The following is a 14771-nucleotide window of genomic DNA, read 5'->3' on the forward strand; positions in this document are numbered from 1 at the left end:
ATGTATTTCTTGGCAACCAATTTAGTAATGAAATCATATTTTGCAATTATATTATATCATATATTAGTAGAATTTGGAATACAAGTTGCAGTGGCAGGTTTTCTCACTTTATGAATGAATACAACTGTATTAGTTCCAATCCTTTGAAACAGTCTTTTGTTTTTATAGCTTGTTATTACGTCTCAGTTCAAAATGGCTTCTATCTTTCTATATAGATGCACATGAGGAAGTAAAAAATCATAAAACAATGCTGGACAGCATATTTTTTGGATTCAATACGAAATAAAATACAGTTTTCAGGCAGCAGTCTTTAGTGTGAGCCTCTTTCTGAAATTTGTCTCCTTATTCAAAAACATCACTGACTCTTTTTCCAGTCTAGGTGGTTTTATAAGAGGAAAGAAACGAAAAGGTGTGCAAAGGTTGCCGATGACTCTAAAGCGTGCAATAGGGTTGATATTCCTGGAGGTGTCTGTAATATGGTAAATGATTTAGCTTTACTAGATAAATGGTCAAAGCAACGGAAACTTCAGTTTAATGTTTCCAAATGTAAAATAATGCACTTGGGGAAAAGGAATCCTCAATCTGAGTATTGTATTGGCAGTTCTGTGTTAGCAAATACTTCAGAAGAAAAGGATTTAGGGGTAGTGATTTCTGACAGTCTCAAAATGGGTGAACAGTGCAGTCAGGCGGTAGGGAAAGCAAGTAGGATGCTTGGCTGCATAGCTAGAGGTATAACAAGCAGGAAGAGGGAGATTATGATCCCACTATATAGAATGCTGGTGAGACCACATTTGGAATACTGTGTTCAGTTCTGGAGACCTCGCCTACAAAAAGATATTGACAAAATTGAACGGGTCCAAAGACGGGCTACAAGAATAGTGGAAGGTCTTAAGCATAAAACGTATCAGGAAAGACTTAATGAACTCAATCTGTATAGTCTGGAGGACAGAAGGAAAAGGGGGGACATGATCTAAACATTTAAATATATTAAAGGGTTAAATAAGGTCCAGGAGGGAAGTGTTTTTAATAGGAAAGTGAACACAAGAACAAGGGGACACAATCTGAAGTTAGTTGGGGGAAAGATCAAAAGCAACATGAGAAAATATTATTTTACTGAAAGAGTAGTAGATCCTTGGAACAAACTTCCAGCAGACGTGGTAGATAAATCCACAGTAATTAAATTTAAACATGCCTGGGATAAACATATATCCATCCTAAGATAAAATACAGAAAATAGTATAAGGGCAGACTAGATGGATCATGAGGTCTTTTTCTGCCGTCAGACTTCTATGTTTCTATGTTTCTAAGAAAAAACTAAGTAACACAAAAGAAACTTCCAGCTTAAGAGAAAGACTGTTTCTGCAAACTGATCTATTCTCCATTAAACAAGTTTCCACCGTTCCATGTGGTACTCTGTCAACAAAAGCCAGTCTAGGCAATCCGTAAACACATTTTCATCTTACTTGTTTATGATCACCTTTGTCGATGGTTACATTTAGGTTATTCTTCCCAAAGTGGTCAGTGGGCAAAATTAGATTCTGCATTGCTATTTGATTTTGCAGAGCACTCTAAAATGTTTTTTTACTACAGTTATATACCTGAAAATTAGAAACTTACTGTATATCCCAAATTTGGCCCTCTAACAGATTTCAGCATGTGGAATTATATTCTTTATTCCTGTACACAAAGTCAACAGGCATATTGCAGCCTAAAAAAGCAATTACTGAGACTTGACATTGCTTGACTCGGATTTGTTAAATTATGTTTGCAGCTAGGAAGCTGCCTTGAGGCTTGGGAGGGGAGAAAGAGAATGGGGCAGAAGCTTTTAAATGTGATGAGTGCCATATTGCAAACAAAATCAGAAAACAAATTGTCAGGTGCTAAATTTCTAATTATCTAATTTGAAAGTACAAGCCTTACTTCCCTTCTTCCTCCCTTCCATATTTTTCAAACATTTTCTCAATTTGGAACAATGTAATGACTTTGAGGCATACATTGACAGAAAGATCTACATGTAAATAAACTATGGAAAAAGGTTGAGTTAGAAATTAATTGGTGCAATTTCCCTTAAAACCACCAGATGGCAACTTTCTTTACCTTCAATGAATCCAAACAAGTATGCTAAATATTGTATAGAATTATTTGATGATTGCTAAACATTCCTCTGCTCTTGGAAGAACTTAGAATATGACAGACTTTGTTACAACTTAACATAAGGTTGGAATGACTATATAATGTCACAGCAGGATGCTTTTCTTTTAGTACTACCTAACTATCAACATTACTCACCCAAAGCTAGTTTTATACTATCAATATAGTTATTAGTCATCACTGTCATGTCAGATAGTGTAAATACTGTTGTCTAGATAAATATGATAGCTTATTTGATATAATCAATGATGTTCCTGACAAAAATTCAACAAATGAAAGACTATGGCCATAGATACAATTCAAAAAGGCATCATAATACTATTGGCTGTTCTCTGGTATATGCAAAAAAAAAAAATTATAGTACGCCAATTTCTCCTCCCAAGAAACAAAATCAAATCAGAAATTATTATTATATATACAGTGATACCTTGTCTTACAAATTTAATTGGTTCCGGGACGAGGTTCTTAAGGTGAAAAGTTTGTAAGACGAAACAATGTTTTCCATAGGAATCAATGGAAAAGCAATTAATGCGTGCAAGCCCAAAATTCAACCCTTTTGCCAGCCAAAGCGCCTGTTTTTGCACTGCTAGGATTTCCCTGAAACCCCACCTCTGGACTTCTGTGTTTTTGCGATGCTGCAGGGGAATCCCAGCAGGGGAATCCCAGCATCGCAAAAACAAGTGCTTCGCTGGCAACGGAAGTCCGAAGGTGGGGTTTCCCATGGAGGGGAGCCTCAGGGGAATCCCAGCAGCGCAAAAACGGGTGCTTTGCTGGCAACGGAAGTCCGGAAGTGGGGCATCCCAGTGGCGGCGGTGGGTTTGTAAGGTGAAAATAGTTTGTAAGAAGAGGCAAAAAAAATCTTAAACCCCGGGTTTGTATCTTGAAAAGTTTGTATGATGAGGCGTTTGTAAGACGAGGTATCACTGTATTTATATTTGTCCTAAATTAAGTCTCCCTTAATTTTCAAATTCAGTAAAAAAAAAACCCATGTGACATATATATGACGGTCTTGATATATTCGGGTTTCTTCCGTGTAGAAACCCGAATATACCAAGACCATCATACCTGTACCCGTGAAAATCAACAAAAACAAATATATATAAAATGTTTTTAGCTGAAATTTTTAAAATTAAGGGAGACTAGGATGGTACCATTTCGGCCTTGCTCTGGCCTCATCAGCTAGCCACACCCTTCCTTACTGGGATATATATATAATGCTACTTAATATTCTAAATCCTGTGCACACAAACTCTATTAAAAAAGAACACTATTTTATACATTTAAGTCTTATTTATTATAATACTGATATGAAATCCCATCTTAAAGAAGAAATATTCATTCCAAAAATTAAATTTTCTTTTGAATGTTTGCTTGTTGGATTGCATATATATAAAAACTAATTCATTCATTTACAATATTGGGTGAATCACATATTTGACGCAGTCAGGACTTCCTGCCAATTTTGTATAAAAATAACAAAATTATCTGCATTTCTGTTACTTTTATATTTCTCTATTTCCAATATTTATGCAACTCCATTATATATAGATCCACGGGTTCCTCTGAATTACGTTGACAGTCTGTAAGGACGCAATGTGCCTTGTTACCTTTTTCATGTTTATTACTCTGTTGTTCATTGCATATTATCAGTACGTATCCCAGTAATGAAAGACTTTCTTCAATTATTCCACTATCTATTGTCTTCAATAATTATCATTCTTCTAGGGTAGCTATCAATATCCACAAATATATAACGATATTCATATTTTCCACTTTCAGGATTCTGTTAAAAAAAGAAGGGTAATTTCTGTTAAAAAAGAAGAAAGAGAAGATGTGGGTAATTTAATTATTAAATCAGAGATGTGGAAATAAATCTGACCTAAAGGTTATTTATTTATTTATTTATTTATTCCATTTTTATGCCGCCCTTCTCCTTAGACTCAGGGCGGCTTACAACATGTTAGCAATAGCACTTTTTTAACAGAGCCAGGATATTGCCCCCACAATCCGGGTCCTCAGTTTACCCACCTCGGTTGAATCCTTACATGTCATAAAGGTCGTATTATTGGAGCTGTGGGATTTCAGGGGCTGAAAGCCTAAAATCCTGGTCAATCACAGTGCTTTTTTTTTTTTTTAAAGCAGTCTGTTCTCACATTCCATCTTCTTTATAGGAAAACTTACTCTAATTCCTGATGTTGTCATGTCCCAACATATATGGTATGCAACTCTGAGGAAGAACCTGAGGTTGTCACTTATACTTCTACAAACTGGAGGTTTTCCATGTCAGCATTATATTATGGTCTATACTTTCTTGGAGTTTTTGTACCTCTTTGACTTCAAGATGAACAGTTCCTTGTTTTCCTTTTTCAGATCCCTCAATGTAGAATTTTAGACGCATATATTTCAATCCATCTTTTACAAACTCAATATGGCTGATGAAAAGCACAAAAGAAATATTTTTTCACCTTAAGAAAACAATTCTTCATACCGTACATATGTGCAATTTTTGGACAAAGCAATTTTGTCTTCAAAACTTAAATGCATGGTGCAGCCAATGGTAAACCATTAATTAACAGAAGATGGGAATATAGTAAACAAAATCCTTCAAAGGTAGGTAGTGAGTAATACTATTACGATGACATTTCAATGTTTTCCAATGTAGTGTGAAGGAAGGATAGGGAAACTTTGAATTATTTTGTTGAGACACACCAGTGATTAGATCCATCCATTTATTATATATACTTTGGATCTATGCCACAATGTACATTATTCTAGAGTGTAATTATTGTATTTTTGGAGTATAAGACACATCTTTCTCCCCTCCCCCAAAAGAGGGTGCAAATGATGCGACTTATACACCAAATACAGCCATTTGGTGCATCTTTTACACCAAATACAGCCTGAAGCCCCACCCCATGTCCAATTTTTGTGAAAAATGGGTCTTTTTAAAAAATGGGAGTGCGCAGAGGGTTTGAGAGGCTTGCAGAGTGCTCCTAAGGGCTGGCAAAAATGCCCCCAATTTTGTAAAAAAATGGGCAAGTGGGGACATTTTTATTTTCCCCCAAAAGCACTCTGGAAGCCTCCCAAACTAAAAAATGGGCTCGTTTTTGTGAGAAATAGGCCACCAGAGAGTTTGGGAGACCTGCAAATTGCTCCTGGGTCCCAGGGAGGACAAAAACGTTCCTTTTTAATACTTACCTCTTCGAGGTAAGACCAATGCGCATCTTACAGTCCAAAAAATACAGTAAATCTTTTTATACCTAACCTACTTAGACTCATGGTTTTCACTTCCAAATCCACCAACACAATCAAATAGATTATTTTGATAAATATTAGTTATATCTGATTATATCAAGTTTATTCAAAGGCAAATTTCATCAGGGATATTTAGGAGAAGTGAACTGACTCAAGTGCATATAAGACTAAAGTCAGAAAATATTAGCTTTGGAGTCTTCTGTCTAGTAATATCTATAATCAAGGATCAAGTAAAGTTATGATCCACATGCAATCTTGAATTTACAGTTAAAATATTACAAAATGTACTAGAAGTTGTATATGACTTTTTTGGGGGTCTTAATTTAAGTAAGCTGACAAAAAGCCCTGCCACTCAATCTTCCTGTCTTCACACTGACAATGACACTCATTGCCTTTCAGCTCTAGTATAACACGTTTGATTCTGTTGTTGGAATGTTGTAAACCTGGAGCTGTGACACAAGTTTAAGATTTAAAATATCTAAAAAATTGCTTACTCAGTCATTATACGTACATAACTGACATTCTAAATTACTTTTTTAAAGGCAAAAATTGCATTATTGAAAACTACTGTGTATGCTTAAAGAAAAAGCAAACCAGATTTCTATACTGAGGGGGGGGGGGGGCACGACAACACAAAATCTCAGTTTTTAAATGGTTTCCTGCAAGATTCTAATAGTAATAGGAATATATAATAAGAGAATTAGTGTTACTAATTTAACAATGTCAATGATTCACTTAAAGAATGTGGCAAGTAAAAGTTGTAAAATGGGGCAAAACTCACTTAACAAATTTCTCACTTAGAACATACATTTTGGGCTCAATTGTGGTCGTAAATTGAGGACTACCTATACCGTAACAGTATAAGATGTAGTATATCAGCATAGATTGACATGGACAGCAAGAGTAAACAAATGCTTGTATACTTGCTAAGAAATTATCCAATGCTTTGATTGATATGAATTACAATTGCATTCATTAGGGGTAAATTTAGGTTAGGCTAAATTACTACTTTTCAAGTGAAAAACAAGAAGTATCAAGTGAGATGAATAATAATAATAATTTTATTAGATTTGTATGCCGCCCCTCTCCGAAGACTCGGGTCGAGTAAATGTAAATATAAAAGCAAGTTCAAAGACAGTAAATGTAAAAGCAAGTTCAAAGACAGTAACAATCAGAAAATAAATTTAATAGAAATGTTAAGGGTTCCATTAATAGGTACCTGACCAACTGTCTTCTCCCACGCCGTGTAGCTTCGCCATAGCCTTTTATGGGTTCACCAAAAATTCCTATGACCTAAGCAGTTGCAACAAGACAACATGTTGGGTAAACCACTTTCTATCCAGAGCTAGTGAGTAGTTTCATCATAATAACTACTAATGCTATATAATCTCCCATCAGTCATAATTTATATCTTTTCACTATACAGATTTCAAAGTTTTAGCACAATGAGGAGGCGGCATGCTTCTTTGGGGAAAAAGTGGCTTGTGCTTTTCAGCTGGTCTAACATTACCTGCCATTTGATTACATAATTTCTGTCTCCCCTTTAATTTTTTAATATAAAATTTGGGTTTCCTTGCGTTTGATGTTGAATGATTGAAAGCCATGTTGGAATTTATGATGAACATTGAAAATGACAATTCATGAGAAAAAACCCCCCACAGTGGAACAGCTGGCATAGATATTCTTTCCACCACCTGTGGCTTATTTTAGATAGATTATGTATAACTGATATGTTGTGAAAATGCTATGATGCAATGTTTCTGGAATGGCAGAAGAATGGTCAATCCTACTTTCAGATGTTGAGAATCAGTTCACTTTAAGAAAACTATTTTTCATTTGATAATGGGTAAAACCAAGTTCCAGCAATTCTGAGGATCAATTAAAGTTTAAAAAAATATTAAGAGCTGTTTTTTCTATAATCTTTTTCATTGAAATTTGGAAACAAACCTCAGGGTGAGCTCTGCATTTCTCCAAGGCATCTCCATAGATTTTACTGGGACTGGAAGAAGAGAATAATTCCTTAAAAATCACATAGAATAACCCACCTGAAGGAGAAGAAAACCAGATGCCAGTGAATTAAAAAAAATATTCTAAAAAGCCATTAGTAAAGCACTTGCAAACTAGATTTTCCCAGTTTCAATCACCTGTCACACCGATTCCGATGATCACCACTATCAAGTAAGTGAAATCTCTTCCTGCTTCTTTCACTGAAAGAAAACAACAAACAAGATAGGTGTAAAATACCAGATTAAAAATACCAGTGCAGTGTCTAAAATTAATGTCTTTTACGAGCTTCCTCCGAGAATCAAAATATGTCAATAGCTTTTATTTTGAGAATAGTAAGAAAAGCATTAAAACTGTTAGTTCTATCACACATAATAACATTCTACAACTGTTTCATTCTCCATGTCTTTAAGAATTTAATGTAGTCTTGCTATTTAACTAAGGGTCAGGGAAGAGCTTTCTGTTCACAAGAATGTTAAGAATATATTCGTTTTGTTGGATTCTTGATCAGGAACTTTCTATGATTGTTTAATTTTGATTTGTGGATACTGTTCTTGGTTAATGTGTTATATAGAAAGGGTTTTGTTGTTCCACTAATGGAGACAACAAACTCTTTTGGATTAGTCAAATCTTTTGACTGAATCTCTGCCAATATCTATTTTCTCCCGTTACTTAAAATTACTGACTTAGCATGGCAGAGACAAGATGACAAAAGAAATACATATTCTAGTTTGTATATTTAGAGAGATGTGCTATTACAAACCATAGACCAGCTAAAAACAAGAAGAAAGTAGAGTATTTGACCGCAGAATAAAATCCAATTAATATAAAAGTAGAATAGTCCAGGTGTGATGTATTTGACAAATAGTAAAATATATATAAAGAATATTTGTAGCTCAGGGTTGAAATGAGGGATTCTTGGCGTTGTCTGAGTGTGCTTGTTTTCTTGCAAACATTTCTTAGATAGGTAACGTTATCACTGATCCTACTAACTAGCACTGTTATTATCTACTTAGGGTAACGAAATATTTTCAATAAAACAAGCAAGCTCAGAGAGCACCAAGAATCACTCAGTAAAACATAAATATATATTATAAATAGCATAGTATAACTGTTAACTTTATGGCAAGAAATATTGCTTAATGAGGAGGAAGAACAGAGGTCTTCAAACTTGGCTATTTTAAGACTTGTGGACTTCAACTCTGAGAATTCTGGGAGTTGAAGTCCACAAGTCTTAAAGTTGCCAAGCTTGGGGACCCGAAGAAGAGTTTTTACTTCTGCTAAGAATTAATCAGTATCATCCCAATTCTAAGTCACTGGATTCTGCATGGCCCTGGATTCTAGTTGTTGCTATTTTGAATTTAAGGTTGGTAACAGTTGTCTGTGGACAAGACAACTGATATAGCATTCATTACTCAGGCCTGGGTGTCAAATCTGATAACAGCCATGATCACAGAGAAGAAAAGGGTGGGTGGCAATTATTATCTGAGAAACTACTTTCACAGGTTCTCTTTTGCACATATTGAATGTGAGACCTTCTTGTCAATACTGGATTTGACACTGCCATACCAAGCTTGCCTACTGTGTAATGAGATTCTTGTCTGAACCGCCAGACTCTGGTGGCAGGTTAGCAGCAGAGTTGCCGAGGCTAACAGTTCTTGTTGACTTCAAACTGTCCCAAATACCATAAAAATTGAGGCAGTTCAGGAATTCATAGCTACTATGGCCACTCAGACTTGACCCAAGTCAAGAAGGCTCCAGAGGAGAAATTATTATTTTTTTGTCTCAAGCCAATTGTAACATGATCTGGAAGTCGAGGACATTATCATCAGACCTATTAGCATTCTGCCCCAAACACCAATTTGGCTAAGACCTTAGCCTTGCGTTGGGATGGAACAGTACCTTGGATGGCATTGCTTCTATGAAATCTCTCATTATGTGCTGAAGCTGGAATGTTGCTTGCTTTTTAGAGGAGCTCTGTGAGATAAAATACTGAAGAGGTGTCTCAAATGTCACTGGAGAATGACAAAGAATGAGTCCAATTGAACACAGGCTCGTCACTAGCCTAAAAATGAGTTAACTTTAAATTGTCCTTTGTACTAGGATAAACTACTATGTCTCTCCTAATGCTGTCACCATTGAAAAGCAACGTCTAAGTCTGTTTAAGCTGCTTTCCCATTGCTCCTATCAAGTGCCCAAGGTGACTTGAAATAGACAGATAGTGGAGATAGTAAATTCTGTTTTCTGCCAAACATTCAACTTAGGAGTGGAAAAAGGCCTTATGCCTGCCAAGGTATTTTACCTTTGGCCCTAGAAGTGTTGCTTACCTAAGTTCCAGCCAGCATAATGGCTGAACTACAAATGCCAACAAAATGAAAAACACTAATACTGTATTTCTATTTGTGCAAAACACAGCTAGTTGTGAGATCCACATTCCTCTTCAACATTTTGCTGCCCTCCAGAATCACTTACAGGGTGTCCAGGGGGAAAACATTTTGAAATTCTTTGATATTTCCCTGACATTTCCCTGTAACTTGCAATCTAGTTAAGGCGCGGTTGTAGATAATGTCATACCAAGCGGCTAAGCCGTGGAGAAATACAGGTAGCCAAGGAAGCAAATTGTTGCCACAGTTATGCTTATTTTTGCTGGACTCTGCCAGGCAGTGCGATCCATTTCTTTTTAACATGATTTTTTCCTGACTTTCAAACACTTTAATACAGTTTGCCCCCCCCCCCCCCCGATTTCTTCTGTTTTTTCACAAATTCCCTGATATTTCCCAAACCGCCGATTTCCCTGATAATTCCCTGATTTCCAGGTTTGCTGGACACCCTGACTTACGGTTCACTCCTGCAATTATCATATTTGGCCCTGCACGCTGAGATTGTAAGACTGTATTAGGCCGAGGTGAATTTTCTAAGCAGGCAAATTTTTACCCAGCAATTGTTGAAATCTTCCAGACCCAAAGAGTCCATCACTCTCCAGTGTTTTCTAACCTTGGCAACTTGAAGATATTTGGACTTCAACTCCCAGAATTCCCCAGCCAGCAGATGCTGGCTGGGGAATTCTGGGAGTTGAAGTCCAGATATCTTCAAGTTGCCAAGATTGGGAAACACTGCTCTAGACCCCATTTCCTAAAACTTTGGTGGGCCAGAATCCAGTGTTTTGAATTATTGAAAGCAATTACACCCTCCCTCCTTACCTTTTTGAGCAGCTGAGAGTGAAACGTCTCCTTTTCTACTTTGCACAGGCGAGACCCTGTTCTCTGATTTTTCGGATCTCAGGGCACCCAGGGAGACCCATAGGCTTCGCTTGGTGACATCGCAGCCTATCTCAGGGCTCAAGACCTGCTCGTGGCTGAGCCCTTGCCCTACTCGGCACCATGCCCAGGTGTTTAAAAATGCCGTCCTATGTAGCGCGAGCGCCTGTTTCACCGCAGATCTCAGCAGCTGGTCACCACAGCAAATTCCTCGCACAAAAGCGGAAAGCATGATAATTTTACTAGCTCTTTCTGCCCCCTCCCCCCGCGCCCCAAACCTAGGAATCAATTCAAGCCCACTTTGCGTTCTGTGCAAGCAGCCGGAGGCATCGCTCTGCAGTTTACTCTCGGTGTAAAGTGCCCGTAGCCGCTGAATGACCGATTGCGATCTTTTCCTTTGCGGTTTTCACTTGTTGAAAGAATTCGAACAGAGCAAAGGCGGCTACGACCTTTATGGTCCCAGATCCTTCCCGCTCGCCGTATCGTTTACGTTTTGCAAGCGATTGTGGGTACCGTAGTTTTCAGGAAATACGGATCTATTCACTGATTTGCAGAGGAAATAAAACGAAGGACCTCAATTCCCGAAATGCAAGGCGCGATGTTTCCATAGAGCTGACAGCGTGTTATAGGGCAGAAGTAGGCAGCTTTCAGTTCGCGGACTGAAATGATAGAGAGGGAGCATTTGGCGGAATTTGATCGCTACGTCTAATGCACAAGAAGGGAAAGAAACCTCTGACATCCATATAGCATGCTTTATTCGAGTTAAAAATAGAGAATAGCATCAAATACATATTACTGTAATTGGGGATTATCTTCATTGTACAAATTTCTCCAAACTTGACCCCAAAAGCCTTTAAATTGTGATTCCTTATAAATTGTCATATGTTGAAGTCCAACACAACTGGAAAGCCCCAAGTTAAAAAGAAATGCATTTTATCCTTCGAATGGCATTTGAAATACAGTAATTATTACTCATATCACTTGGACTTTTGTGAGTTTCAAGTCACTAATGAGAAAATTCACCTTTCTCCCATAAATTGTAAAACCATTATTGGTGGTATTTCAGAAGTTCATTCTACAAAAGAGAACTTGGGTTTAACAATATTCTCTTAAATTGCTTTAAAGATGGATTTTCTTGCTATACAAAGTACAGAACCATTTAAAAAACCCGCAAACACAGAGTTCTACTGGACTACATGAGTTGGGAAAATAAATCTCTGAATTGTTCTTACAAAGCTCCTCACACATACCTTAGTGTCAGATACTTTTCATTTTTTAAATTTATTTATTTATGTATGTATTTATTTAATTATTTGTCATACAAATAGTATTGTAGTATGTTTAACATAATATACAATATATACAGTATTATATACATAATATACATGTAAGTATAAAGTAGAGATAGAAAAAATAAAAAGACATTAGGACAGGGACGGTAGGCACGAAGGTGCGCTTATGCACGCCCCTTACAGACCTCTTAGAAAAGGGGAGAGGTCTATTGTATTTAAACTTCTTGTGAGCTCGACAAATCAAAATAACAGAAAATGATGATATTGCAGAGTTAGCAGCATAATTGTGTATTAGTTCCTTTTTAGATATTGAAGATAAATATAAATGTAATTCCCATAATTCTAAGAAGACTTTGTTTGAAAGGGCCTTTAATGTTTGGAAAAAAAGCTATGTAATCAGCTGTAGTAATGTAGACAGATGTTGTTTTAAAATATCCATGACAAATGCACCTGCAATGCAGCGGTTGCTCCTGGTTCTGTGAACTGATAGCGTTGGCGGCAGCAAGCTCCGCCCACCCACCCGGGGTGTTTCTGCACATGCATAGAAGCATCGTGCGTGTGTACACACGAACTGGTTAATAATGAGTTTTAGTACCCACTACTGCTACACTGGGGCAAGATATATCCCTTTAAGAAGGTCAGCAGGCTGTGCTGAATATTCCTGCTGCAGTGCTATGACTGTTGTTTTCCCGCAGCTTTTCTGCTATGTGCCGGGGGTTTTATCTTCATAGAATCATAAGGTTGTAAGGGATCTCTAATGTTTCTACTTCAACATCCCCTCAACTCCCAAGCAGGAGTCATATCATTCGGAACAGATGGTTATCGAATCTTCATCTCAGCTTTGTCCATGAAAGAGGCTTAACTCCTGCTTACCTATATTAGTGCTAGAGTAGTGCAATATTTCTTAACCTCAGTAACTTTTAAGATGTATGGATTTCAACTTCCAGAACTGGTGGCTGGGGAATTCTAGGAGTTGAAGTGCATACATCTTAAAGTTGCTGAAGTTAAGAAATGTGGGAATATAGGTAGTCCTCGATTTATAGCAGTTCATTTGGTGACTGTTCGAAATTACAACGGTTCTGAAAAATATGACTTATGACCATTTCTCACACTTATGACCATTTCAGCATTCCCATAGTTATGTGATCAAAATTCACACGCTTGGCAACTAACACATATTTATTTATTTATTTATTTATTTATTTATTTATTTATTTATTTATTTATTTATTTATTTATTTATTTATTTATTTATTTATTTATTTATTTATTTATTTATTATTTAGATTTGTATGCCGCCCCTCTCCGCAGACTCTTGCAGTATCTTGGAGTCAGGCGATCACCTTTTGTGACCTTCTCACTAGAAAAATCAATGGGGAAGCCAGATTTACTTAACAAACATATTACTAAGTTAAAAGCTGCAGTGATTCACTAAAGAACTGTTACATGTAAAATGGGATAAAATTCTGTTAACAAATCTCTCAGCAACAGAAATTTGGTCTCAATTGTGCTTTTAAGGAATGTCTGTAGTGCTTTTAAATGTACAGTGATCCCTCGATTTTCGCGGGTTCAAACTTCGCAAAACGGCTATACCACGGTTTTTCAAAAAATATTAATTAAAAAATACTCCACGGTTTTTTTTCTATACCACGGTTTTCCCCACCCGATGACGTCATACGTTATCACCAAGAGTCACTTCTCTCTCTCTTTCTCTTTCTTTCCTGTCATTCTCTGCTTCAATCATTTTCTCATTTCTCTTTTTTTCTCCCTTTTTCTATCATTTTTTCTCTCTCTCTACCTTCCACTCTCCCCCCTCTTGCTCTCTCTCTCTTTCTCCCTCTCTCTCTCCCTCTCTGTGAGAACGCCTGCCCCACCTCTTCTGCAGCCCCCTCGCTGATAGCTGGGATGAAAGCGCTCTCAGCTAAGGGACTGTGAGAGGGGCGAGGCAGGCATTCTCAAAGCACTCAGAGCGGCTACCGGCCGAATGAGGAGGATGAGAAGCCGTAGCCGCCAGCGCTGCTGCAGGAGGACACGTGTCCCAAGAAAGCCGGTGAGAGGGGTGGATCGGGCGGGCGGGCGGTAGCGGTGAGGGGGCCGGAGGCGCTGGGGGGGGGGGGGCGGGGGCAGCCGACATTCAAAACAATCTTTGCCGGCCTCCGCACTTTCATCGCTCCCCGCCCCCAACTTCAAGCCCGGCTCCTTGTGCTGCCTTGAAAAAGCGTGCGTGGGGGTAGTTTTTGGCTGTCCATAGCCAAAAATGGTGTTTTTACTTCCGCACCGCTATTTCGCGAAAATTCCACTTTTACGGGCGGTCTTGGAACGCAACCCCCGTGAAAATCGAGGGAACACTGTATTCCAATTAAGGACAGATTCAAGATATATAAAATCTGTTCAACTTTGCTGCTCACTACCATGAAGTCAATGACTGGGAACAGAGGCAAGAAGTGGGCATCAGCACCCAGGAAGTACATTTTATACTAGTATAATTTCTGCCAGCTTCAGGACAAATTGAACTTAGCTTTCAACTCAGCAGTGGGGAGGAAGGCCAAGAGAAAGACTGTATCTTTCAGAGATTTGGGATGAACGGAAAGCCACTTTCTTAGTGGAGGACTTGGGGTACTCCTCAAGATGCTGCGAGGCCAGGGCATATACCAGTGATGGCAAACCTTTTTTTGCTAAGGTGTCAAAAGGGTATGCCCCCAAAACCATAATACAATGCCCTCCCCCATGCATGTGTGCATATCCCCCCACAAGCTGCCCCACCATGCATGCACACAGGTCTCACTGTCCAGTAGGCCCAATGGTCTATTTT

The 14771-nt window shown here is 37.9% G+C and overlaps 1 protein-coding gene across 1 annotated transcript; it reads right to left on the reverse strand.

The window, feature by feature from the left end:
• Positions 1 to 3421: 3421 nt before the first annotated feature.
• On the reverse strand, positions 3422 to 11204 carry TIMM21 (translocase of inner mitochondrial membrane 21). Its single transcript, XM_070749132.1, has 6 exons — positions 10611 to 11204; positions 7551 to 7613; positions 7354 to 7451; positions 6626 to 6699; positions 4478 to 4583; positions 3422 to 3934 (listed from the first exon to the last, which is right to left on the reverse strand). Exons 1-6 carry the CDS (start codon positions 10897 to 10899, stop codon positions 3842 to 3844), a joined length of 723 nt encoding a protein of 240 aa, XP_070605233.1. The 5' UTR covers positions 10900 to 11204; the 3' UTR covers positions 3422 to 3841.
• Between the last annotated feature and the right edge of the window lie 3567 nt (positions 11205 to 14771).

Source organism: Erythrolamprus reginae, chromosome 3, assembly GCF_031021105.1.
Source record: "Erythrolamprus reginae isolate rEryReg1 chromosome 3, rEryReg1.hap1, whole genome shotgun sequence".
NCBI classification, from domain to species: domain Eukaryota; kingdom Metazoa; phylum Chordata; class Lepidosauria; order Squamata; family Dipsadidae; genus Erythrolamprus; species Erythrolamprus reginae.

What these genes read in the sequence shown, in the direction of transcription:
- TIMM21 (XM_070749132.1), bottom strand. Translation starts at nt 10,899, where the DNA reads ATGCTTTCCGCTTTTGTGCGAGGAATTTGCTGTGGTGACCAGCTGCTG. An exon ending in AATGCAGAGCTCACCCTGAG is followed by an intron (nt 6,700 to 7,353) that starts GTTTGTTTCCAA and finishes GCAACTGCTTAG; the next exon opens with GTCATAGGAATTTTTGGTGA. An exon ending in TTCATCTTGAAGTCAAAGAG is followed by an intron (nt 3,935 to 4,477) that starts GTACAAAAACTC and finishes TTTTTTTAACAG; the next exon opens with AATCCTGAAAGTGGAAAATA.